Source organism: Falco peregrinus, chromosome 17 (assembly GCF_023634155.1).
Source record: "Falco peregrinus isolate bFalPer1 chromosome 17, bFalPer1.pri, whole genome shotgun sequence".
Lineage (NCBI taxonomy): Eukaryota > Metazoa > Chordata > Aves > Falconiformes > Falconidae > Falco > Falco peregrinus.
In genome coordinates this window covers 3,103,276-3,128,298 of record NC_073737.1, presented here as the reverse complement: position 1 = coordinate 3,128,298, position 25,023 = coordinate 3,103,276, and the positions used below count along the sequence as shown (strand labels likewise).

General features: G+C 41.8%; 1 protein-coding gene across 2 annotated transcripts in view; it reads right to left on the bottom strand.

The window, feature by feature from the left end:
• The window catches only part of DOCK5 (dedicator of cytokinesis 5), an 85,746-nt gene that overhangs the window by 41,791 nt on the left and 18,932 nt on the right, over nt 1-25,023 (bottom strand). For both annotated transcript variants that reach the window (XR_008750046.1, XM_055820206.1), the window contains exons 3-21: nt 19,238-19,278; nt 18,142-18,197; nt 17,207-17,303; nt 13,455-13,603; nt 12,483-12,618; nt 12,182-12,339; nt 11,408-11,489; nt 10,517-10,646; nt 9,728-9,800; nt 8,003-8,145; nt 7,237-7,362; nt 6,565-6,689; nt 6,084-6,182; nt 5,859-5,931; nt 4,878-4,981; nt 4,007-4,199; nt 2,552-2,649; nt 1,561-1,650; nt 388-488 (exon numbers count right to left, since the gene is read on the bottom strand). Coding sequence is in view for 1 of the 2 variants with exons in the window: in XM_055820206.1 (XP_055676181.1) it covers nt 388-488; nt 1,561-1,650; nt 2,552-2,649; nt 4,007-4,199; nt 4,878-4,981; nt 5,859-5,931; nt 6,084-6,182; nt 6,565-6,689; nt 7,237-7,362; nt 8,003-8,145; nt 9,728-9,800; nt 10,517-10,646; nt 11,408-11,489; nt 12,182-12,339; nt 12,483-12,618; nt 13,455-13,603; nt 17,207-17,303; nt 18,142-18,197; nt 19,238-19,278 (2,074 nt within the window). In the remaining variant the exon portion in view is untranslated. The remainder of the gene's footprint in view (nt 1-387; nt 489-1,560; nt 1,651-2,551; nt 2,650-4,006; nt 4,200-4,877; nt 4,982-5,858; nt 5,932-6,083; nt 6,183-6,564; nt 6,690-7,236; nt 7,363-8,002; nt 8,146-9,727; nt 9,801-10,516; nt 10,647-11,407; nt 11,490-12,181; nt 12,340-12,482; nt 12,619-13,454; nt 13,604-17,206; nt 17,304-18,141; nt 18,198-19,237; nt 19,279-25,023) is intronic.

Sequence of the window (25,023 nt, the reverse complement as noted above, 5' to 3'; positions counted from 1 at the left end):
CAGTCTTATCTCTGCTACCATCAATCCCAACGTTGCTCGTATTATTTCAGCCAGGTATGGTTTTGATTCTGCTCCCCTTGACCCCATAAAAACACATGAACACACCCCTAAAATTGAAGCACAGAGGACTACAGGCCAAAAGAGAGCCTGAATCACACAGTCTGACACGGGATTTTCCACAATAGCAGTGTCTTTTCCTTACAGCAAAAATTCTAAGAAAAGAAACTTTTTACAGTGTAAAGAGGGTAAGCACAGGGTTTCTTTCCCTCCTGAAAGAGGGAAGAGGGTGGAACACCCTTGTCTGGTCTGTGCTGCCTTTATCACATCAGTGTAGCTTACCGTGACTGTCAGTGAGGCTGCCTGTGGGTTTGTGGTTACAGTACTTACACATAGGCCAGGGTTGCACTGAAGTGCTTGTAAATGTAAGTTTCAAGTACAGGGTTGAAATGCTGGAACTTGATGTCTCCGATCAAAGAAATAATAAATACCTGCCAAAAATTCAAAAGGAAACAGATGTACAGAGCTGTGCAATCTCTAACTCAAATGTAACTCAGTCTTTACATGTCACTTGTTTTGCTGGGTCATAATTTTTGTTTGTTTGTTTTCCTGATAGCATTAATGCTACAGATCATGATAATCGTATTCTAATAGTGACTAAACACTGCGGGGTGTGGGACTGCATCGTTGTTCAGAGGGAAGGTTACAGCAGCGTTTGGACAAAAACTTAAAGGGAGCTACTTCTCAAAGCAACAACAGTGATAGAGGAAGCAGCATTACTCACAGATTAAATAGGCACAGAGCTGCTGAAGGCAGTTTTTCAAAACTAAGAAATCATGCTTTTCAAGCTAGAACTTGAGATTTGGATGATTTATACTCACAGCAAACACTCAGTTCTGTTACTACAATGACATACATTACAGCCAGGACGCTCACTCCTCCCACCAATGTCAGCTGGACACATCTGACTTCACATTTCTTCCGGAACCATTAAGTACGTGTTTGTTGATCAGCATAAAGCACATGGCTTTGTTCCTGCACTGCACACCAAAGCCAGTGCCTTTCACACACATACCAAGCAGCCTCTCCAAAGATGCAGAAAACTCCTTGGGAAGTCTTTTACTCAGTCATTGCAACCCTTCTATCAAGGTTCCGGGGAGCAGCCATCCCTACCACCGAAGTACAGGGCTAGGATTTAGGGGGCATGGGTTCTGTTCCCATGTTCCCACAGCCACAAATCCTCCATCACCATGACCCTGAACAAATCATTTCATTTTGTGCTTCAGATAGATAATACAGCTCTTCTCTTTGTAAGTCGCATTAACGCAAGATGTTATCTGAAGAAATTACTATAAATTATGTAAACATTTGTTACTGTTTTCACTGCGGTTACTAAAAAGCTCAATGCATATCTCAGTTTTAGCTCCTGAAAATGCTTTAAGAAGTGTTTAAATATGATTTATTTCTCAGAGCCCATCAGTCATCTAAAGGAAGCACCAGGAACAGACTGAAAATGTGGCTGAAAATCACATATTCTAAATCCTCAAGAGAAGACTCACTCACCAGTGCATCAAACACAAGGAAGTCATAGGTTTCATTTTCTGACATTTCCATCATTATGTTGAAAAGCGCATCAAGGGTGTCTTGCAAAAACTAGAGGGAATAAAAAATAGTAATAGGGTGGGGAAAGATGACTACTTTTGGAATCCTGCACAAGAGCCTACTCTTATGGATCATTTTTCCCCTTCCAGCCTAGCACAGCTGGCTGTTCATGAAAGAAACATTTCAAAAGGGATCGTAGTCCTCTATTCAGTCACATGCTTGCCATGATCATCACATTATTCCCCCTCACTATAGCAAGGAGGATCGCTTAGCAGCCCCGAATGGCCCCTCTTTTCTGTTCTACTGCCTATTTTTCTATAGCAAGAGACCTACTGAATACACTTACTTCTGTCCATATCATTTAAGCTTGCCCTGGGCCAAATCAGCCACCCACACTGTACTGAGGCATGACGTTTTACATAAAGAAGTTTTCAATGACACAGCATTTACTTCAGTTGTTCAGCAAAACCACGACCCTGTGTAATCCCAAAAGATCCACCCTTGGAACCACAGGGAAGTCTCACCTCCTAAATCCTTCAGCGGACTGTTTTCTATGGCACTTCCCACGGTACTCCAACTACAACCGCTCTGAGCCTCCTCTGCACCCTGCTCCTAGATCCACTATTCAAATCCCTATTCACAAAGGAGGCCCAGAGCCACTACTGAAAACTAAGCTAGGCTTTGAATGTATCTTCTATTTTGTAAGGATGCAGGGGAAAATAAAGTCACCACTCTCTCCCTGATCCTGGTAACATTTAACTTCTGTAATTCTGGTGAATTCCACTAATGAGCGCTCTCGGGGCAAAGTATAACTTTTGTTCTGTTGCTCAGCAGCTAGAAGGGCTCTCTCAGCTCCTTTTGGGTACAACACAATTACAACGCTTCAAGGTCAACATCAAGCACAGACATTAAGTGTTTGCCTAGCAAATGAGGCTCAGATCTCCACGCATACCTTTACAATTTCTCCTCCTTCCACCTCCATTAGCTTCCTTAGGTTGTGAGCTATGTTCTGGGAGTTAGAACGCCAGTTCAACAAACCCAGCAGGTCAACTAGCAAGGACAGAACAGCAGCAATTAGAAACAGACTACAAGAACACAGCTGATTTAACGAACAACACAGAACAAGTACTAGAGGTTATTTTCAGAATCAGCTTACAAGGAAGAGTCACATTGATGTACGGAATATTGCCCTGAAATGGTTCTTTTGTGTTGGCAAGGAAGCGAAGTTCTGCTATGAATGGAAATCTTACTGTAATTTGATTTGGTAGACAATTTTGCAGGCTTCTCATTCACTCAAAGAGAAGGTATCTCAAACTAGGAATTGTATTAGAGTGCGTGACTTTTCTTACTAATGCTTGTATTTACCTTAAAGCAACCGCTTGGAGACAGTTCTTAGTTAAAACTGAAGTATCTTGTATGAATGACAGTACACTGCAGAGCTGTTAGTTACAAACTACAGCCGAGGCTTTCAAAGGAGGCTGGCAGGTTTCACACACATCTTCCACGTTAATGACATATGTACATATCATCTCTGTTCCAAAACTGAATTAATATATGACCTTCACGTGTCAAGATATATGTGAAACTTAACCACCTTGACAAAGAGTGCCACGCTCAGAAACAGAGATTGTGTGCAGGAGGGAAGAGAGATGCAAACGTGCTTGGCCTGCACAGCAGACGGGATAACGAAAGTCAGATTCAGTCCTCATGCACGCGGATGTATCAGGATGGCATGTAACTGAAGCTGACTGGCCAAGCTCGAACGGTGAGCAGAACAGCTCATGCCCATCCCCCATCAGCTACACAGGTACACCTCGAGGGAGCCACTGCTGCTCTCGTTTTCACATGCCTCTCACCCAAAGTCGGAGTACGTTATACCCAGAGCCTTCCAGAGCTACTGGAAATCTCACATCATTTACCAGCCCGTACTCTATTCATTCACGTACATACATCACTCTTGTTTTTGACCACTCCGGCAGCATGCAAAGCAGATTTAATGCATAACAGCATCCTGAAGAGTTCACTTCTAATTGCTACATTCTTAACAGGCAGAGGAAAGAAGATAATTAACCTTATAACATTTCTGATTCTGAAAATGCATATACACTTCGACTGACGGGTGCCATTTCTATACACGCAGACAAACCTGTTCAATTTAACATTGGTAGTTCTGATAAAACATTCATGCAATATGGTTTCTACAAGCTGCATAAACATCTCTGCAGCTTGTACTGCCAACATGATGCCGACAATGCTGCGACCGGGCAGCCACTGGCACATGAAACAGCAAGATTAAAGCTAAAGCACTATGCCCACGCATGCTGCAATGCCAAAAAAATTGCATTAAGTGCCCTCTTTACTTCAAGTATACAGCACGATACAGCTAGGCTGCTAATGCAAGACCTACCGTTCTGTGTCAGTTTGGTGGAGCAGATCAAAGTGGCAATCTGGAAGCTGTCTTTTGTACTATCCTTAGTGGGTGTGAAGTTGGCTAGATGGTGCAGGTTTTTCCCCGAGGGGGTCTCCTTCTCCTCCACCTCCGTTTTGGTGCAAGGAAGAGTTAAATAGCATTTAGCATCTTCCATTTTCTTGTTATCACCCTGTTGGTTGAACACAGCGAAGACAAGGATTATCTCACACCGAGCACATCTCATCTGACCTCTTGCAGTTCTCATCTGCAGACACACTTCAACACAGTACGGTTCAACAAAGCCTCCTCTGGCTTTACACACCTTTTCATGTCTATATAGCTGTTTATTCACGTTGTCTGTTTGGGCTTCTAATTCTAAGCAACAGAAGCTGCCCATACTGTTAATGAACAAAGCTCTTTTCAGAGTGATTCAAGCCACAGATCCCCCCCAGCACTTTGTAGCTTTCTACTGCAGCGCGTGAACTTTTGCCTCTTCCTGTGATTAAAAGCACCAGGACTCTCTCCCCACCACACACTGATCCTCCAAAGCAGGTGTTCACCAGGCTGGTTTGTTGCACACTGTCTAGGTGAATGATGTTAGAGGATAAATGCTCTATACGGGTACATACAAGGATGTACCAGATTTGTGTCCTCGCAGTCAGAAAACCCACCAGTGAAAGCAGAGCTGAGGGTGATTTATTAATTAAAAAAAAAGAAGAAAATGAAAAAGATTACTGTCCTATGATCCTAGAAAAAAAATCATGAAAATCTCTGCTAAGTTGATGTTTACATTGCTAGGAAAACAGTCAGCCAAGAGAGTTGTTTTGATTAGTTAAACAAAAGTGAAAACTGCAAATGCCCAAGCTACCTTGTAAACAATCAAATTGTGTTTGCCATCTTGCAGCGTTGTTCCATCGGCGTTCATCAACTTCACAAAGCCCATACCAAAAGCTCTCTCAGACTTATCCCTAGCTGAAAACAGAAAGAAAAATCTTCATTAGGAGTTGTCTTATTTATGCTCATACTATTCCTAATGCAGCTCTCTAACTACATGCAGCTGCTTCTTTTTTTAATAGCATCACACGCCAACGCAATGGAGCTAGCAGACTTTGTGACCCACAGTAGAAAAAGCTCTTTCTTTCCCTCTTCTCTCAAGGCACTTCGCAGGTATCTGCAACTACACAGAAAAACACCCTCTCTGAAGAAACTTTCACCACACTGTTTCAGTGGTTAATTGTGCTGCTAGATGGACATACATAACAGTATAGATATTTAGGTTGGGATTTTGCAAATTAGCTTGTGAGGTATGGATGTGGAAGTATGTCACTGCATATCCCAGGTACCTCAAGAGAATTTTTGTGAGAGCCTTTCAAAAGGCTTAGCCTCACATTATCGATCTTGTTTCAGGGCTCTGAAGTTTTTTTAATGGAACTTCTGGTCATAACGTTCTCATTAGCCTTTCATTAACCTAATTAGAAATCCTCCTATAGGAAGACCATTAGAAGCCCACCAGGCCTTGCACTGAATTTTTTGAAGGCCTTGAAATAAATTAAAACCCTCCCCATACCCTAAGAAGCCAAAGCAGCAATAAGCACTGGCAATTGTCTTTCAAGTGGGCTATTGTGTTGCTCTCTATCCAATTTCAGTCTTAGAGCAAAACCAGCACCAAACCTTTTATTTTATTAGGGCTGTAAAAAGTTTGCATTATTCCTCTTGGCTTGCAAGAAAATCCACAGCACTGGAAATAAGTACACATGCAAGCCCTACACCTTTGCTGGATATCCAGAAAAATCTCAAGGAAAGTAGGGAGAATACCATACTCCTGCAGATCTTCTTTTCTGATACTTACACTCCTGTGATGACCGATGACGGAAAGTGAATCTTAAATGGCAACGACTGACTTCTTCTATTGCAATGGACACCTGCACGTGATAACACAATGAAAAATGCAGCACCAGAATCCTCCATCTCTAGTCAATTTACAGGATGTTCTGTTACTGATGCACCTACTGATTTTAAATTAGTTCCATTTATTACACAAAAGGAAGCAAGACTGTAAATTACACACTCCTACCTTTACAGTTTCATACCAGCAAGGTTGCTTGACTTGATAATAAACAACAGACTTATATTCGGAGACACCTTCGTAACCGGCACCAGGATGGATAGCTTTCTTTGGACAAAAAGACAAGGGGGGGGGGGGGGGGCGGGGAAGAAAAGGTAAGGTCTAGAATGACAGCAAGTAGTATATTGGGTCAGAAATTTTCAGAGCATATAACTGTCAGAGTTAGTCAAAGGCTATGTTTCAGACTCAAGGGAACTGAATACATGTAACCTCTTGGAAAGTTGTACAGAATCTTTAAAGATTCGCTCACATCTCTTACTAATTTTTATTTTTTTTAAAAAAAGATCAGTAACTGTTCAAATTTGGTCACTGAAATCACCTGTCTTATCTCTTGTTCATTATCCCACAGTTGATGAGTAAAATCCTATGGACTGAAGCCACCATCTAGCAAACCCAGCAGCCCTGTGACCTCCTGCAAAGGCCATCATACCTCTTGGAGGTTTCCATCTTCATCATGTACAGACATGGTGACTTCCACATTCTTGGGAGTCTTCTTCTTCCCTTTGTCAAACTCCCCTTGTATCAGGGTGACATAGATATCATTTCGAACATCACCTAGAAGTCATAGTGCTTAATGAATTTTTTTCCTCATACAGTTAGTTTTACAGGTTAACATTTAACATCCACGGGTACCATGTTATCCGTATCTTCTTTAGCTTTTACCAATACCAGTTAATGAATGATACCCAACATCACACCATTTCATCTTGATCTCAAATTATACAGAATCTTTTAAAACGTACCGTTCTCCTTTAAAAAAATAGTTACATAAAGACAGAGATTTATAAAATGTAATGAGCTCTATAGGGCTAAATCTACTTTGAAGGATTAAAAAGCAGCGTCAAACCTATATACAACAAAAATGTCTCTTTGACTAAACAGAAATCTTCTTCCAAAAAGTAGACAAACTATAATTATTCAGTATAAGAAAGGATGCTTAGAAGTTTTCACTTTTTAACAAAAAATAAAAGATTGGCTGTAAATTTCAAGAAAAATGAAAACAAGTTTTCAGACAGGTTACAAAAACCTGTTCATAGCATATATTCTAGAATTCCAGCTGGCCCTTTCACTCCGTGGAAGTGTAGAGGCATACGGGACCTACCTGGAAGGATTATCTCAGGGAATCCCATTTTGCGAGCCACAGCAGTTGATCTATCTACAAGGTGGGAAAAATCCTTTTGAACCTGTGCTAGATCGCCAGGAAGCAGTTTCAGAGAGACCCAAAGACCTAAGAAAAGAAAGGTAACACTTGTTTACTAAAAAAAAGTACAAAACTATGAAATTTAATCCCACGCTTAACACAAAACTGTTTCTTCATGTGATCTCCACGCAAGAATGCCTGAAATATCCCAAGCTGGTTCTCACTTGTCCGGTCCTCTATCCCCCTAACACTGAATAAGACCTTACTGGGAAGTAGATTCTCTGAAGTAAAATAGAAACATTCTGAGGCTGATCTGCTCATGCATGTGCATAAAGGCCAGACACTCACGCAAGAGCAGAAGAATCCTGAATAATGCAGTTTAAACCCAAAGCCATTTAGAATGTGCAATCAGCCATGTTCACTTAAAAATATTTTATGTCCATAGACACACTTTTCTCTTAAAAAAGTTACATTACTAGCAAATAAGTCATCAGCTCGAGAAGCTCTTTTCACACAAGGAAGAACAGCTCCTGGTTTTATCTCTTCTTTAGCTCCCCGTGTGCTCGGGTGACAACCTTTACAAATACAATGCATTTGGCTCATGAAGGTAGCAAACTCCACCAAGCCTTGATCTCTGGACTTTCACAAGACATTTACTTTCTTTTGTAAGCAAGGGGAACCCTTCCCCACACAAGTTTGAGACATTAGCTTCGCCCAGCTGCTGTACCTTGCCCTTTATGATTCACTTCCTTCGCGGCGATGACTTTGTTGAAGACAGAAGTGAGGGGCTCATTTTCTCCGATCACATGGGAAGTTATCAGTGGGGACATGATTAGCTGTCGCTGTCTGATGTACGTTTCCATGGCAATCCTGAAAAGAACAACAATCAAACCAGGAAGCAGACAGACTAACATCAAACAAACACGTTCTCTGCAAGAAGGCTGGCCAACAACAGCTGACTTTTCCAAAGAAATGTGGTGTTTTTTTTTTAAAAAGGATTGCATGGGAATTTTTGGTTCTTTCCTCTTCACCTGCACAAACCCAATTGAAATACATTCAAACTCTCAAGCTAGGAAACACATCATAGTGCTAGCTCAGGTTTAGGGTAAGTTAAAGTTAATGCTGACCTAAAGACTCCACGGCTACATGAAGTAACAGCCTTCAGGAGACCACAAACGCAGCCAGCTCTGCTTGGTTCTTGTTGCCCATGCACGGGCTGCCTGCCCTGCAGACCTGGGAGAGCAAGTCCAGCTACGGGCCACCACGCAGGAACAGCCCAGCACACCCAGCCTTGCAATCCCATCAGATGAGCTGAGCCCTGTCTTCAGGCGTGCCTCAGAGCTGTCCCTAAGAGACTATGTAGATTAGCTAGTGATTAATTAACATAACGAATGACTGCTGTGAGATCACACAAGCGATGAACCCATCCCTAGTCACAAACATGCCTATTGAGCTTTGGAGCTTGAACCCAACTTTGTTCCTGTTACCCACACCCATCAATAATGAGCCAAGGCATACACAGAACGATGTCTCTGCAGGCTCCCCATCCTTAAGGAGGTATCCAGATTTGGATCTGAAGTCAGCCCCATTAGAACAGGAGAAAAATGGGGAAAAAAAAATTCAAGGTAAAAGACTAACATTATTCTGCAAAGGAGAAGACAGACCTAGCTTGACAGGGCAGGGAAAAAAAAACCCAACCAACAACCAAAACCACAAAACCCCACACAATCTCCCCTGAAAATACCTTGTAATAACATACGGCTACACCAAATGGATCGCAATATTTAGGACTGTAACCACATGGCTGAATCTACCCGGAGAAGCTTCATTTTAGTTACTGTAATATGCCAAGACAGTGAGCAACCAGAGCGCAGGCAGAACACACCAGTCTAACTACCAATACAGAAACGCAAAACACACTGGGATTTGAATTTCTTTCCTAGGAAGAGGGAGAAATCCCTTTCCTATTGTCCTCTGGCTCACCCTTACAAGACAGTCTGGAAAGTTAAGGGGCCGACAGTACAGAGGGTACCGCACAACTGCGACAAGGACTCGTGTTCGCTGTGCTCAGGAGTTCCTCACAATCTTGCCTCTTCAAGCCCCTAACAGTTCTGAAAGTCACATCCCCCAGACCCTGTGACATTATTTTGCACTGTGCTGGTCTCTCTCACCTCAGATGATACGGGCACCTAGCAATTTCAGCTGCATTGCCAAAATTCCCCAGGCAATTTAGCCTATCATACAGACATGTAAACACAGGGGAACAAAGGCTTCAGAGGGCTGACAAAAATCTTTTCCTTCAAAGAGCTGACTGCTGCCATAAGCTAATCTATTTGTAGAGACCTTGGTACACTGCCAGGCTCCCATACAAATTTGTCCTTTGGAGAAGGACAACTGCTTTAAATAAGCCAGATATGTGATGAGGTCCAGCACTCTGAGGTCCAGTACTTACTGCTGAAATGGAATAAAATGTTGCTTTTCCTCATCGTCCACCTTTCCATGTATGATATCAGTTATGTCCATCACTGCAATGACACAAGTTCATCACACGGTTTTGCCAAGCTGCTAAAGAATACAGAGAGAGCTCTCCCCTACCAGAATGAAAACAATAGCTTATTTTGGGCCAATGCCACTCATGACAGCAACAGTGAGCACCACTCAACTTTTTAAAAAGCACCTTTTCACTGATGTGTAAAAGTCAGCCTATGGTGGTGAATGTGAATATACTCACTGATAAAGCCCAGGTGAGACTCAGGCATTTCAAGGCAAAGAAATTACACTTAGAGTTCCAACGCTGATGTATTTTGAAATTGTTTTCCCCCACAAATTTCAAGCAAGTCTCTTTAATAAGGGATGACAGAAACTGAACAGGAATGGGATGTCTCATTCACCAAGGCTTGTTTAAAATCTCCAGCTTTATCCCATTAGCTCCAAGAAGCAAATCCCTCTTTGATTAAGATCTGAAAAGTCTACTGCACTGATGGCAGCACGTTATCTTTTTAGGGGGGGGGACAAAACAATAAGTGAACTGTACCAGTATTTCATCTTCATATACAACTTGCACTAAAAGGTCTCAAAGGGCACTATATACAGCTCAGCATCAACATCTCCATTTTGAAGCCAGAGATGCTGATGCTAAGAGGTTAGTAGGTTTTGCTGACACACAGCTTATATTTCCCAATTCCTACTCCACTGTCCCAGCCACCAGGCTGTGCCATTTTCTGCCTTGAATTTGTCATACCTGCCACACCAAAGGGCCTCCGGAGTCCACAGGTATGTTTCTTCCCATCTTTCAGCTCCATATGCCCCACTCTCACAATCTGACATACCAAGCTGATTTTTGGTCTGATCAAGTCAGAACTGCTTAAATCCTACAAATTATTTAAAATAAAGTTATATCAATCTGCTTTATAAATAGAAAAGAAGACAACAGAGACAGTTACATTGTACACATGTATAAAATGAAATCTATAGTTTTCAAAAAAAAAAAAAGTAAAACCTGTTCCCTTTGAGCCCCAGGGGACAAAAAAAACCCAAACCCAACAAAACTACAAAAACACCAGCAATTTCTAAATATCCCATTACTCTTTGATAAGACACCCCAGCAATAATACTGGAAGGAGAGTAAATGATGTTAATTGCCGAAGTACTACATTCTGATGACTTGGCAGTTTGCACCACCTTTGCTACTTGTCGAAAATTATTTCATTCATTTGCAAATTTTCCATTAACATCTTGTTGCAAATAAACTGCAACACAGAAAAGGATCAGCAAAGCAACGAACTGAAAACCAAACAAGAACTATCTCGAGCCCAGATTTTCAGTACAGTTAGGCTCCAACAGAGAAGTGCTTAATAGGATTTTCAGAAATGCACAAGTGAGCAACACTCACTGACAGTACTACTGCAAAATAATACACCTTTACTGCTGCTTTGGAGTGACATACAAAAAGCCCCAACCTTTTCAGCAGCACTCCTCTGAGGCTGCCTACATTATCTTAAGTGTCCACAAAAACACTTCAAAAGGCCACGTGTGACCTCTCCCTGCTGCATGGGGAGACGGGAGAGAACCCAGAACTCAGAAGTCTGCAGCATGGGGACGAAATTTCCAGGATGTAAATACAGTAACTTACGGTAAACACTGCTTGGAGGTTATTTAGTTTCTCAATTTCTTTAGGCATCCCATTACTGCCCCAACGAACCAGGTAATTTTCACTGCAAATAAATAAATAAATAAACAAACATACCAATGCCTGACATTCCCATTACCTGGCAACAGCTCAAAGGCATTTTGATCTTTTAGGAATATTTGAAGAATTCTGCCAAAATTTTCTATCCCAAAGTGATTCTAAAGTGACTCATTTCAGTAAAGGCAGAAGGCAGGCATGATGTGAATGAGTACTCTCAGTTACTTCCCTGTATAACTGATGTCCACACCTGATAACTTCGACGATGGAGACAGAGTGTGCCTGACACATACATACTTCCTTGATAAAGTTCTTCATATCTTCCCCTCCTGGTACAAGACGTCCAACTCTTAGATGTGAACTTGCGCTGACTTGACAGCAAACGTCATGCATATACATTTTTTAACAGGAAGCAATTAATCAAATGCATCAAGTCTAGTGACAACAGTAGGGAAAATTAAGAACATAAAAAGACAATCTGGGATTTTGACTAACATCACAGAAATTCTTCACCTTTAAGAAGGTGAGTACATGGTCTCAGAACCTTGACTTCCTATCTCATCTGAAATTCAGTGGCCCCCTTCTGAATCACCACTGAGATAGCAACCAACAGCACTGAAAAACTGATCTGCTCCATCTTCCTTTCTAACTTCTATTGGCTTCTGAAGAATGACCACCGTGATGACTAAGTTGCTTATGTACCTACAAAAACCCCTCTACCTGATGAATTTGGAGAGATCAGGATCATAGAGGCTCATTAACAGTTCTGCATCTTCTCCAATATTGCAGACAAAATTCTTGAAGTTTACATACAGGCTATATGTATGTGTTGTGTTGAATACTGGCTGCCCTCGGAGGTCCAAATTCTGCTGCAGGGACTGCAAAAAAGGAAAGTACTTCCATTAAAAACAAACGCAGAAGAACTTAGTTCTCCTGCCAAAGCAGCAAAATATCCTTAAGAGGAATGTAAAAACACAGTGGGTACTAGTTACTTGAAGAGGACAAAGCCAACAAGAGGTACCTTCTCTTCCTGGATCCTTTCATCAATCCTTTTGGATGCAGTTTCATGGGACTTGAAGAGAGAGATTGTACTGGTTTCATCTGGGTCCAAGATATTCCCATTGTCATCTCGTACAACCAGGTCCAAACCTAGGATCCTGAACAGCATGCAAGCCAGAAGAGAAAAGAAACGACACAATACGTAAGAGGCAAAGTGACCAAAGGAGCACAAACACAGATCAAACTGTGGACTGCACAAGGCAGCCAATGCACACCAGCTCCACTTCTTGTAATAATCACATTGCTGGTTTTCCTGCCCTGAAATACCATCCCCCCAGTTTTCCTGCTGAAAGGAAAAACAATTAGTCAGGTAACTTAATTCTAAGATGACATCTCCTTTGTTCTTGCTTAAAGGTTGTTTTTTACAAAATGGTATGTATATCTATCAAGCTCACAGATTACGGCTGATTATTATTCTTTGCCTTAAGCTTTCTTCTTAATTGACTTACCTGACCTGAATAAAGTCTGACAGGCAGATAAATGAGTTCTGGAGACTATCCCTGTTCTGTATAAACCAATGAAAGGTGGAGCTTTGGTGGCCCGTAGAATTGCATTACTCAGTCGCTGATCAAGCAGTTTATTTTCATCACCGGCATCCAAATCCTGGCTCCAGCTAGCCAGGCACAAATTGTGCTCCATGGGAAATGCCATCATGTGTCAGCATTTATGCAGAATTAAGACAGGTAAGGTTTCCTGCCAAGTCAAAGAGATTGCTGGCATATGAAGAACCAACTGCTACATGCCCACCTGCCAGGCTAGTCACATTGTGATGTGGACTGGAAGCTGTAATTATCCCTTTTCCAAGGAAAAATGTAAGCCTGATTCAGTCTTCCCCCTGCACGGCCATTTACACCATTTTGCGCCCATAGCCATCCAGAGCCTTTACTGGGATTTAGGATTCTCCCTGGACCTCAAGACATAGTTTGGAGCTTACCTGTTGCCATAGTCAATCTTAGCAGTGACTTTCTTCTTGAGCTCGGCTAGCTCGTCTTTGGGAAGGGTCCCAGACAGGATCTGTGACCGCCACTCTATCAAGCTGTAAGTCATTTGTTGGACATGCCGAAACTGTGTTGTCTTGTTATCCTACAGGAAAAAAGGGACAATTTGAACCTAGTGATAGCCTGGAAACAATGAGCTCGGTAAGCCTTCTGAGATGTACTCAATTGTATCTATCACACAAGTTGCATTTAACTAAAAATATCTGAATAACTGGCACTACATGACTCTGCAAGATTAGACCTGTGGAACAAATTCTCCAGTACTTTGTACTGCCAAGGTTTAAGTGTCTCAAGATGCAGGCTCTTCACCTTTTCCTTAGGGCATTATTTCAGAGAAACATCACAGACAAAAAATAGATTTCTGGTGTTTTCCACCACTTCAAAACAGCTATGATGGATGCTTTTTCTATACAAGACAGAGAGATGATGTTAAATGACCGCAACTGTGTTCTAGAAGATTGAGACAGGAATGGCAACTTAATGGCAACTTAACAAAAATAATAATGACAGATGACCAGCACTGAGGCCCGCCGAGGCGTTTTCTTATGTCTGTTCCTCCTACAGCTTTCAACAGCCCAAAGAACTGTTCAGCTTCTTTGTTATGTGTCAAACAGGCCTCGTCACCAGAATACAACACCAACAACACGAACATAATTAATTGGAATCCCTGTCCTCACCGCTGCTTACCGTGTTAGCAACTAGGTTGCAAAGCCAGCACACTGAGCACGTTGAATGCACCGACCCGGTCTCACGGCTGCCTGCTCTCTTATCCCGTCCCATCACACGTTCAAAATCCGTTACGTTAAAAGAAGGAATAGAAACAAAATGCAGCGGTAGCTGGGGTACACTGCTTCCCTGCCAGCATGCATATTACATTTCAAGGTTCATATTCTACCCCCTGGTAACACACACGGATTGCCATGTCCATGTGTGATCTCCAGACAGGAGTTCCACGGAAATCAAAGTAGCTCTGTGGAAACACAACAATCTCTCCGGCTGGTGCCTATCAGCAAATAAGGCTAAAGATTATATGCTCTTCCACGCACTCGCTTGTGTTTACATTTGTACAGAACTCCATGCAATGCAGTCTTGACCCATCCCAGGCTTTTAAGCACTAGCCCAGCAGTAGCTGCTCAGAACCTACCATGCCAGAGGTGGTCCAAAAATGCAATTAAAAGGTCACATAACTGGATTCCCAGGCACTCTCCCCAACCGCCCCAGCTACTCGCTCATGTTTGCTACAGTCACACCATGTTGATCTTTTGCTACGAATGTAGCATCTGTAATTACACAGCACTGACTGAACAGGATATCAAAACCTGCTTTGTAGAGAGCTGCCTCCTGCCATTTCTACTGTTACCATCTTTAATTAATGAAAATATTTCCCATGCTATTTACTGGTTCCACCCTAACATACCCATACACCTCTTTCCTATAGTTCCAGGCTCAAAGGCTGATGCTTTAATTAAAACAAGGATAGTTATGTGGTAACCTACCATATTTGTAGCAATACATGCTTAGATAAGTAATTAACTCTTTAAAAAGTATCAGCTAAACTGTTTATCCCATTCAAAAGGGAACCCAGGCCTCATCCTCTCTTTACCACCACATCATGAGCCAGTTACTGGGATGACTCTGACTTGCACTGAGTGCCAAGTGCAGCTCGTTTTCAGAGGGAAGTGCCACACATTAAAGGACATTAAGCTTTAATCTACTGGGACAACGTTTATGATTATGCAGCTCCAAAATGACTGTCAAGAGGTTTTTGACTACGTCTCACCCAACAGCTTGTGGGAACCGGCCAGTGGTGCGCTGCTGGTACATTCAGGCAGCAGCTGACTAGTGTCACTTCTCCGTATCAAACCTGTTAATGTTTAACTACGAACCCCAGCTGCTCCCACACAGCAGAAAGAGACACTCGTTCCAATTATTTCCCCATTCTGGTCTCTGCAAAGAGTATGAATGATAAAAACTACTTGTAATTTGTCCCCGAGAACATAAATCTGAATGGAGTTATAAACAGCCATCTTCCTTTTGATTTGGGGAAATGCAAAGGGGCTGATGGAGGCTAGATGAGTCTTTTAGTTCCTATAGGGAAGACATCAGAGACGTATTTTGTAAACAACGGGAAAAAGTGCATTCTTAATTTGTGTAAAAATAATCAGAAAGAGAAGACAACTTGGGTTTGCTTTCAGGGAAATACAAAGCAGATCCCAATTTGACAGTTAGCTAAAATCTCTATAGCTGTTTACACTAGCTAACTCCTATTAACTAAATGAAGTTAAAAACTCTCACCCATTTTGATATTTATTTTGCAGTGGAGATATACCCATTGGTGAAATGCTTGCTGAAAAACACAGAAATTAAAGAAGTGAAATGCTGCCAAAGAAAGAAATGCCCCATGTTCCCTTTCTCTCCTCTAATACGTCCTTCCTCCTTTAGCTTTCTTTTTTTTTTTTCTTCTTCTTTTTATACATACTGCAGGGGAAAATAAAATAAACTCAAATCCATTTCAAACCACAATATTTTCCACGACTATTTTAAGACTTTATTGGTTAAGCATAAGAACATGAAAGATTTCTGCTCTTAAAGAAAATAGATTCTGAGGCTAGGATCCCAAAGTTATTCTAAAAAAAAAAAAAAAAAAAAAAAAAAAGGCCAGGAACAAAACTCTTTTCACACAGTAATACCGTCATATACAGCTTCTCATTAAATTAAGAGGGTGGAACAAATTCTTGTGGTTTTGTGGCGCACAAACAAAACGTACTTGTGGCCTGGTGAAATTTTCAATATGAAAGTTTGCTCTGGGAAAACTGAACGGTTAGAGCTGATTTAAAACTATTCTGTCACCTTAATTAAAGTCTCAGAGCACACACTATGCAGGCTGAACTCCCTACTAACCAAAGAAAAATCAAGTTTGACTCACTTTAATGCACCTTAATAATCACCTTCAAACAAAGGCAATTGGTTGTGAACTCCAGTTGTATTTCTTTCAGTTGCACCCACCTCAGCAAAACCACCAAATCCACATTACCTTGGCTTCCGACTTTTCTGGGGTGACTGTCACACGGTCAGGCTACTAACAGATGTAGCAGTCTTCCCCCTACCCTAGCAAGAACTAAATAGCTCAAGTCAGATCGTCCCCCACCATACATGGCCCTAATTCTCTCGCCACCCTGTGCCCGCCTCGCTTATTTGAGCTGTAGGCACTCTGTGGGGAGGATCAACCATGAAGTACCTACAGCACTTCTGGAAAAACAGCGTTTGCCCTTGCTACAGGTTCTGTTAAAACACCACTCTGGTTCCTTGCACAAATCTGGCCCTCATACAACACAGCCGCACGACAGGCAAAGAGGAACCCTTCACTCACTAGTGAACTAGTGACTCACACGCACAGCCCCAAGCAGCTGACATGATGCTGAGTGTGATTTGCGCTTCATCAGTGCTGTGTCATCACGCAGTCATTCAAGCCCAGCAAACGCTGTAGCGTGGACTAAACCGCAGTTCTGCCTGTGGTCACACATCCTGCTCGGGGGACGGCAGAACATCTTTAGCCTCTCTTAAGACCAACTTTACAATAACGATACTTCTACAATTCTATTCAAAGTCTTAAAGTGTCCTGCAAAAAGCCCAACCTTACCTCATCTGAGGTCATGTAATAAAGTACCAACCACTGAAGAAAACTTACCACATATAACTTGTGCCAGATAACTGCCCACTCCCTCAGGGTAGAAGTGAGTTCTTGTCCAAGGGGCAATTCACTTGGAATCACTGTTTCATGTTGTCTAGACACAAAAAAAAGAGAAAATAGAAAAAAAGATACTAAAACTTATTAGTAAAACATCCTTTTCTGATAAATATGTAAATGGAAATGTCAGAGGGCTTGATATTCACACAATTCACTCACACACAATGCCAAGACTCTCAAGTTGTTCAGTTGGTTCTCCAAGACATACATGCACATTCATTATCCATTTTTAATGCAAACACGTTTCAAGTTTCTTGCTGTCATGTTGTTCTCAACAGCTCCCTTCCAGAAACATGCTGAACAGACAGAAATTAAATTTGGAAGAAACACAACTTGCAGTGGTAACTTGGCCACAGTTATATATATAAAAAAAGTATTTTCTAAAGTCTCTTCCTTTGCAACTGCTGTTTTCTTCTCACAATAATGACCACAGAATCAGCTCTAAGAATCAAATGAGGAGTCATTTCCTTAAATGTTTTCCAAGACAGGAAGGAATCCACGCTCCTGCTGGCTACTTGGCTGCGAGCAGCAGTTTGTTATGACTTGCAGGAGTCCCCAGAGGAGCTAAATGTAGCTTGACTGACCTGCCTCACTACTAACTTATCTAGCAGAGCTTTCTTATTTTTCCTAATAGTATTCTCCTGCACCTATGCCTACAACTGGTTTGGTATGTACAATACTCTGAAAAAAAGAAATTACACAGCTCTAGAAGTCCAGTATAGGTATGCCCTGCCGCACGCACAGACCAGTAGCATTCATTACAACGGCTGCTACTTAAACTGGTTTTTTTGTTGTTGTTGTTTGCTTGCTTCTAAATGAAACAGCATTCCATTGCTTTGGCTACCAAAAGAACATCTCAAGAAGCGCAGACCTACCCTCGGTCCTTCACGATTGCCTCTTTTAAATGGATATATGTTTCTGGGAAAATGCCCTAAAAATAAATACAGAAACAAAATAAATAAATCGCACCGTAGGATATGACATGACAAAAATGCATTCAACGGAAAACAGAGGAAAGGGGTAAGAGCATGACCAGCAGAGCAGTAACTGTGACTGATGTTTACTGTTTACCTATAACAGAAATCTGTTCAGTCCACCAGTCCCAGTATCAGAGTAAGGAGCGCCAGGCTGCATGCTGGAGCACTGTATTAGCACCTCAGAGAGGTCAGTTCCTTGTTTTGCTGTAATGACACTCCTCTTCCTCTACGAAATGTTATAAACTCTTGCAAACTTTCAGTCATACTCATCTGCCCTTGCTACAAAACATTCCTGGAGTCATCTGTCAAGTTCCCCCGGACCTGTGGTTCTCTAGAAAAGCTCACAACAGATGACAGTGTTTGTAGAAATTCATTAGTCCTAGGTTTCCTTTATTTAAGAGAAACCACCTAGGAGTGCTGCAATCTTTTTTTTAATTTTCTTTTCATTCCCCTTTACGCCTGATAAATGGAAACTGCGAAAGACGTTACCACATGAGAGGTGCCAGGATTCCTATGGGAAACCAGATTTCCCTGCGCTTTTCAGACTGGTTTCACAAACCTCAAGAAATTTGGCTGGGCTCCACGCATGCATAATTTCTGGGATATTTTCCAAGTCAAATCAAAACTCTGATCTTACCATTACATATAACTAATGCTGGATGCGTAACAGGTCCAAGACCATAATAAATGAAGAAATAAAGATAGTGTATGCAGGTATGGAACATAGCCATGGACGGTTCAAACTACACCGCGCATGTTTATGATGGAGGAGTACCCAGCTAATGGTTCTGAAACATTTCTACCCAGTTAATGGTCCTGAAACATTTAGCTCAAGGGCATCTATTTCTATCCCTAAGGAAAAGGACACTGCAATTGGGAGACCTGAGCAACATTAAGACAAGAAATACAGCAGAAGCATAGCAGATTACAGCCCTGGATGGGGTCTGGCAAGGTGTGAAATAAAAGTCAGAGTTGCTGAAAAGTGAGGTCATACCTTCTTAGATTTATTTCGGAGTGTGTATCCTCGGTACCAGCCTATCAAAGGGAAACAGATATTTATATTTAGGTTTTTTTCCTGTCTACGGCAATTAAACACACATTATCGTTCTCACCATGTTTCTACAACATAAATCTATTGATCTTGCTCATTTGAGATCTACTGTTGTAAAGACACGTCTGCTCTGTTTGTAGGAGGCTTGGCTCCTGAGACCGGGGCAGAAAGGTGTCCCTTTCTACCGCGGACCAACACCCTCGCTTCCACCCCGTGTATCCACTCTGGTTGTACTCACAGGGCTCAACGGAAAAGCAGGCTACTCCATGCTGTACGTTTTGAAAGCTGACAGTCCTTGTTCCATACAGCTGACAACTTACATACCCTGCACAGAACTACTGCTATGATCGTTTGACAGATGAGGCAGAGAGACACCAACATGCACGCAGAACTACCAGCCCAAGGTCATACGCCATGTATCTGGCAAAGAGAAATACATTCAAGTGTCCCAAGTCCAATTCCAGACTACTCCCTTAAAATCTTCTATTCTATGCATTTTCACCCAAATCATCTTATAGATCATGCTTGAGTTCCATGTTGTACGGGTTAACTTCTTTGGTGACACAGGCTAAAGCCTTCCTTCAAAGGAAAGATGAAAGAGAATGTTTTATTAGAGGAAAGAAAAAAAAAAAAAAAGAAAAAACAACCCTGAACTGCTTGCCCCAGTACAGATACTGTTTCTCAATATTATCTTGAGAAGATCTAGTAAAGTCTAAGAGACAAAGTAGATTCTGTGATGCTCAAGACTCAGAAGCATATGTCACTTTCATATGTATGTTTCTTCTCTCTCCTTCAGCACCTGGGGTTTGACCAAATATTTTGATTTCATGGCCACTGAAAAGCAAGCATATGAAAAAATTGCTGCATTTCTTACATTCTCAAGTGAGCCCTGCTTCATGAGCAGACCGGAGAGAAGCGTAGCTGTGGGCAAGTCCCTCCCATTCTTCTTCCACCACCTCCAAACTGTGTGAGACAACGGGGATTTTTTCTCCCCCACCCTCACCTTCGACATTTGTCACAGCTGTGCATGATCAGGCACTCTTTCCACTGGGTGCCTGTTCCTTGCCATAAGCAACAGTTCCCATCACCTTCAGTCCTCCTGAAGTTACGGTACTGAAAACAGCTAAACATTTTAGAAGAATCTGCTCTGGTTTAAACGCAGATGTGCAGAGACAACGTCCCTTGCACTCTTCCAGGATAGGATGCAAACTTTGCACCTTCTCACCGACTCTAAGCAACTAAAACCATCATTCCGAATGTCAGGACTCTCTGTGATCTCAACCATGCTCCTAGAATGATGGGTTTTGATGACTCCTAAGGTTCTACTTGCACTGAAAGCAAGAACGCTGACCGCTCCTCTTAGCAAACACGACGGGCACAGGTTACGGTCTGGTCAGGGCTGTCGAGACAGACAACAGCGCTGATTCAAGACGATTATGTTCAGCTGCCTGGCAGGGGGAGCAGCAGCAAGAAGGGAAAGGGATTTAAGGGAATAATCAGGCAAAGAGACGAGGGGAGGGTGGCATTTCAGTGGATTGAGGGTTTGTTTTCTTCTCCTTTTTTCCTCCTTATATTTATATAGACGGCAAAGAAGGTTCTATGAAGAGCCATGGACCTGAGACCCCTCAACCATAAATCAGCGCTTAGGGTTGGGGTCGGGGTTTTTTTGTTGTTGGTTTTGGGTTTTTGGGGGGTTTGGGCGGGGGGGAGGTGTGTTGTGTTCAGACTTTTTTTCTTTTTTGTCTGCTTTCTCTAGCAATGAGAAGGTGAATCGGCTTGACCACATAAACCCCAATATTCCAGTAGTAAGGAGGAAAGAAGAAACTCCATTCCTTCCACAGGAAGAAGATAAGATTATACATTGATCATGGACCGATGGATAAGGTACTGGATTAGAGATGAGAAGATTTAGGTTCTATTTTTATCTTATGCTGTAATTAATTGAATGGTCAAGTTATTTACGGTGTGATCAAAGTTAATGGAATTTAACAAGAATATTTTCCCAGTCTCTCAGCCCTTCTATACCCCAGCTTCTTCATATTTAAAATGGCTTCTCGGCATTAACCACATTCCTGCAAAATATGTTGCAATCATTGCATAAAAGCATTATGCAAAACTATTTCAGCAAGCATATGCATTTTTTTTTTTTTTCAGAATTCTGCTCCAATTTTCAATATTCTTATCCATCATTTTAAAAGGAACCGAAGCTTCTGGCAGTGGTCAATTGATTACTTGATTTCTTCTTCAAGAAAAACCCCAAATTTGCCTAAAGCTTCAGAGGAATGACACATTGCTTCAGTGTTTCTCTGGAGTATTTGCCCCAAGGAGAGATGTGCTAAACAGAGAAAGGCTTTTCGGTTGAAGATGACATGGCAAATTTCAGCTCCTACAACACTCTTTCAAACTGACATCTGATCAAGAACATGAGGATAGCAGACTGAATCTTGCAAAATGTCATAAAGTTTGGATTTTGGTTATTTTGGTTGCTTGTTTTTTAATGGAACGCAGGTCCTCAATTTTGCCTTTGATTAAATGGGTTTGATGCAGTATGTGAAAGATCAGAAAATCTAAGAAAAATTACTCAAATTCAAATAGTTTATCTGATGAAAAGTTATACAGAGTGATGCAATCCCAGGACACGTGCCTAACCACAAGGTCTGTCCCTCTTCCACTGTTAGCATACTGTCTCTCAGTACCACAACATACATCACTGTACGGAAATAAACCAAGGGATTGCTTCACTTACCTACAGTACTCAAAGCGACGAGACTGAAACTAGAAACAAATTCAATGCAAACTTATTTTAATCAGAAGAAACTGACAGGGACCACAGTATGAGGGCACACATTCCTTCTATCCACAGTTCGGCTCTTTCCCACAGTTTGCATGAAATAATAACAATATATACTGCAGATTAGAAAAGATTCCCCTAAACAGAAATTTATCCTCCCCAGCTCACTACTCAAGGACAGATTCCCAGAGAGTAAGTAAATCCTGCACTGAAGCAGCCTTCAAAGTACTGGATGCAGCAAGTTTCCTCCTTTTCTTGGATCCTGCAGCTTATGCCCAGTCTTGACAATATTTGGCAAACAACAGGATAAGTACGCACTGCTTATCTTACTATCGAGCAGAGAAAGTAATTTATTTTTTTTTTTTTTTACAAAGACCTCATGCCCTTCTGCAACCAGAGAAAGAAGGAAAAAAAAAAAACCAAACCCATCGTGCTTTTGTGGTTTACAAGAGCGTATCATGACCAAGACACTTAAACTAACAAAGCTACAGCTTGGCAGAGGATAGATGTGTGTTTATTTTAAAGGGAAGGTAAGTCTAAGAAAACTGGTATCCTCCAGATCTTCATGTATAACACACACACCATGGTGTTTCAAAGCATGCTTGAAGCCCAACTAAGACATTGCAAAAGTTATTTAAAATCAGCCTCACAGTAAAACAGGGGAGATGCAAATTTAGTAGATACACTGCAAACCCCACCTACAGCCGCACCTAAGGGCAGGCTGACAAAGATGCGGTGTGCCATAATCCTCACTTTCCTGGACAGAAGGAAATGCTTCATACTCTAGGCTATGGAGTTACTCAATCTAACAGCAAACAGCTGCTCTCAGTTTGTCCCTACAGGGATCTGAGCTGCAATAGACATCAGTGCGTTATAGCTTGTACTAGAAATATTTGAAACCTGCAGTTTGAATTGCTCAGTCTGTGCTTTCAGCTCTGGTGACCTTCCCTTCAAGGTTGTGAACTTTCTCCAAGTTGAAGCTACCATTCGCAGGGAAGATCATCCTTTGACGAAACCTCAACAAAGGCAAGGTGCAGCCCCACAATATGAACAATCAATCTACCACGTTACCACTCTCTTCTCTGCTTTTGTGCACTCACAATCCAAGCCTAACTGTGTAGTTGTTAACTGGGACTTATAAAACATTAGGCAAAGCACCTGTTTAAAGCAGGGGAAAAGAAAGCTTTACTGACCTAAGTGCTACGCCAGATCCTCACCCTAAATTTGGCCAACCTTCCAAGGACTTCCAGCCTTTGCAGCAGGTCTCTAACTCCTGCTAGCATGCGCTAGCATAGATGAGCAAGGATTTTGCAATTTAAAGGTGCTTTCTCTCTTTCTCTCATGACTACAGGCACTCCACCTAAGAGTGTGAGAGACGCTACGGTCTGTGGCAAAGCCACGTTAACCTTAGAACTTGGCATTCTCAAAATGCATCTACACCTTCTGGCTTGTACTTTAATTCACTTTATTGCTCTTTGCTTCTCAGAAACGTCCTGCAGCAGCTTAGATGTATTAGATGTTACGTCTCCAAGCTCTTCAGCCAGCTGAGAGTCAGATAACATCCAATGTTAACACCAAAACCCAGCACAAGCTTCAGCCTTGCTGCCTCTCTGTCAAGGAACAAACTGTGCACTTCAATTCTTACAGACAGAGCGGAGCCAGCCAAAACCCCAGATGCAGAATACAAAGAGCTTTCAAGTGAAGGCTGTTTGATACACAGAGAGCCTTCACTGAACACGGCTGACTTCAACCAGGAGGAAAAAAAAGAGGCATGTTCTAGATGGCTGGCAGAGCGGGAAGTGAACTGTCTAACCTTCGGCTAACTCACAAAAGATGCTCCTGTGCATCCCAAGGCCGCGAACAATAGCAAGGAGCAAGATTTTCCAAGTGGCTATTACCATTACACGACAGCCCCTGGACAATCCTGAAAAACTACCCCTTAACTCCCTAAAGAATGTTACCGATAGCCTAAGGAACACCCTCAGCCAGGAGCTGAAGGGGTAACTTACACTGTGAAGAAAAGGACTTCACAAGGCATCTCTGAGCCTTTCTTCTTGCAAAGGCAACACCCTGGTTAAATAGAACCTTTTTCTAAATTGAGACTTGTGTATTCAGATAAGAACAGTGATTAGTGGAATAAAACCCCACTTTTATCAGACTGGAGTTGTATTTGTAAGTATACATCATTAGCATGAGAAGAAGCAGAAAAAGCTTCTTGTGAAAACACTAATTCTCAAAAACACAACCCACAGATATCCAGAAACAAAGCTGAAAGGCGATGTCCCAAAAGGAAGAAAAATAGATACAAAAAGACATGAGAATTTCCTCCCAGGCAGGCAGAGTATCAGAATTTGGTGTTTTTAAGATGAATTTATGGGAAATAAGACCAGACCCACAGCAGAGTTACCATCTCAGAGGCAATCTGCATCTTTTCCTTTAGAGTCACAGATGCATGGCCTAAATTTTTGGCTGGTCTTCCCAGGAAAAGTATCAAGTTGTACTGCAGTAATTCCTAGGTCACAACTTAGGATGTCACACAGAGGGCTCAGCACACGAAAACAATCAAAACCTGTTCACTTTCCCAAACAATTTACAACCAGTCTTCTCAGGCTGAAGTTCCAAACTGGGACATTTTGGGTAAAAAAAGGGATGCCATTTGGGTATTCATTTTCTATTCTTGACTGCCTCTCTGTTAAACAGCTGATTACAGACCAAGTAGCAGGACTAAACAACAATGTTACTCTTAAAAAAAAAAAACAACAAAACAACAAAACATAAGAGAAAGAAATACCCCAACATTTTGAGAAGTACAAGACGCATCCTCTTCATAAAGGCAATTTTCACCCCTGACCCTCCCTCCTTCTTGTGTCTTTTTGCAAAACCAGTTTGTAAGTTAGGACTATTACACATGAATTTTTCCCCCCTTTCTCCTTCTCTC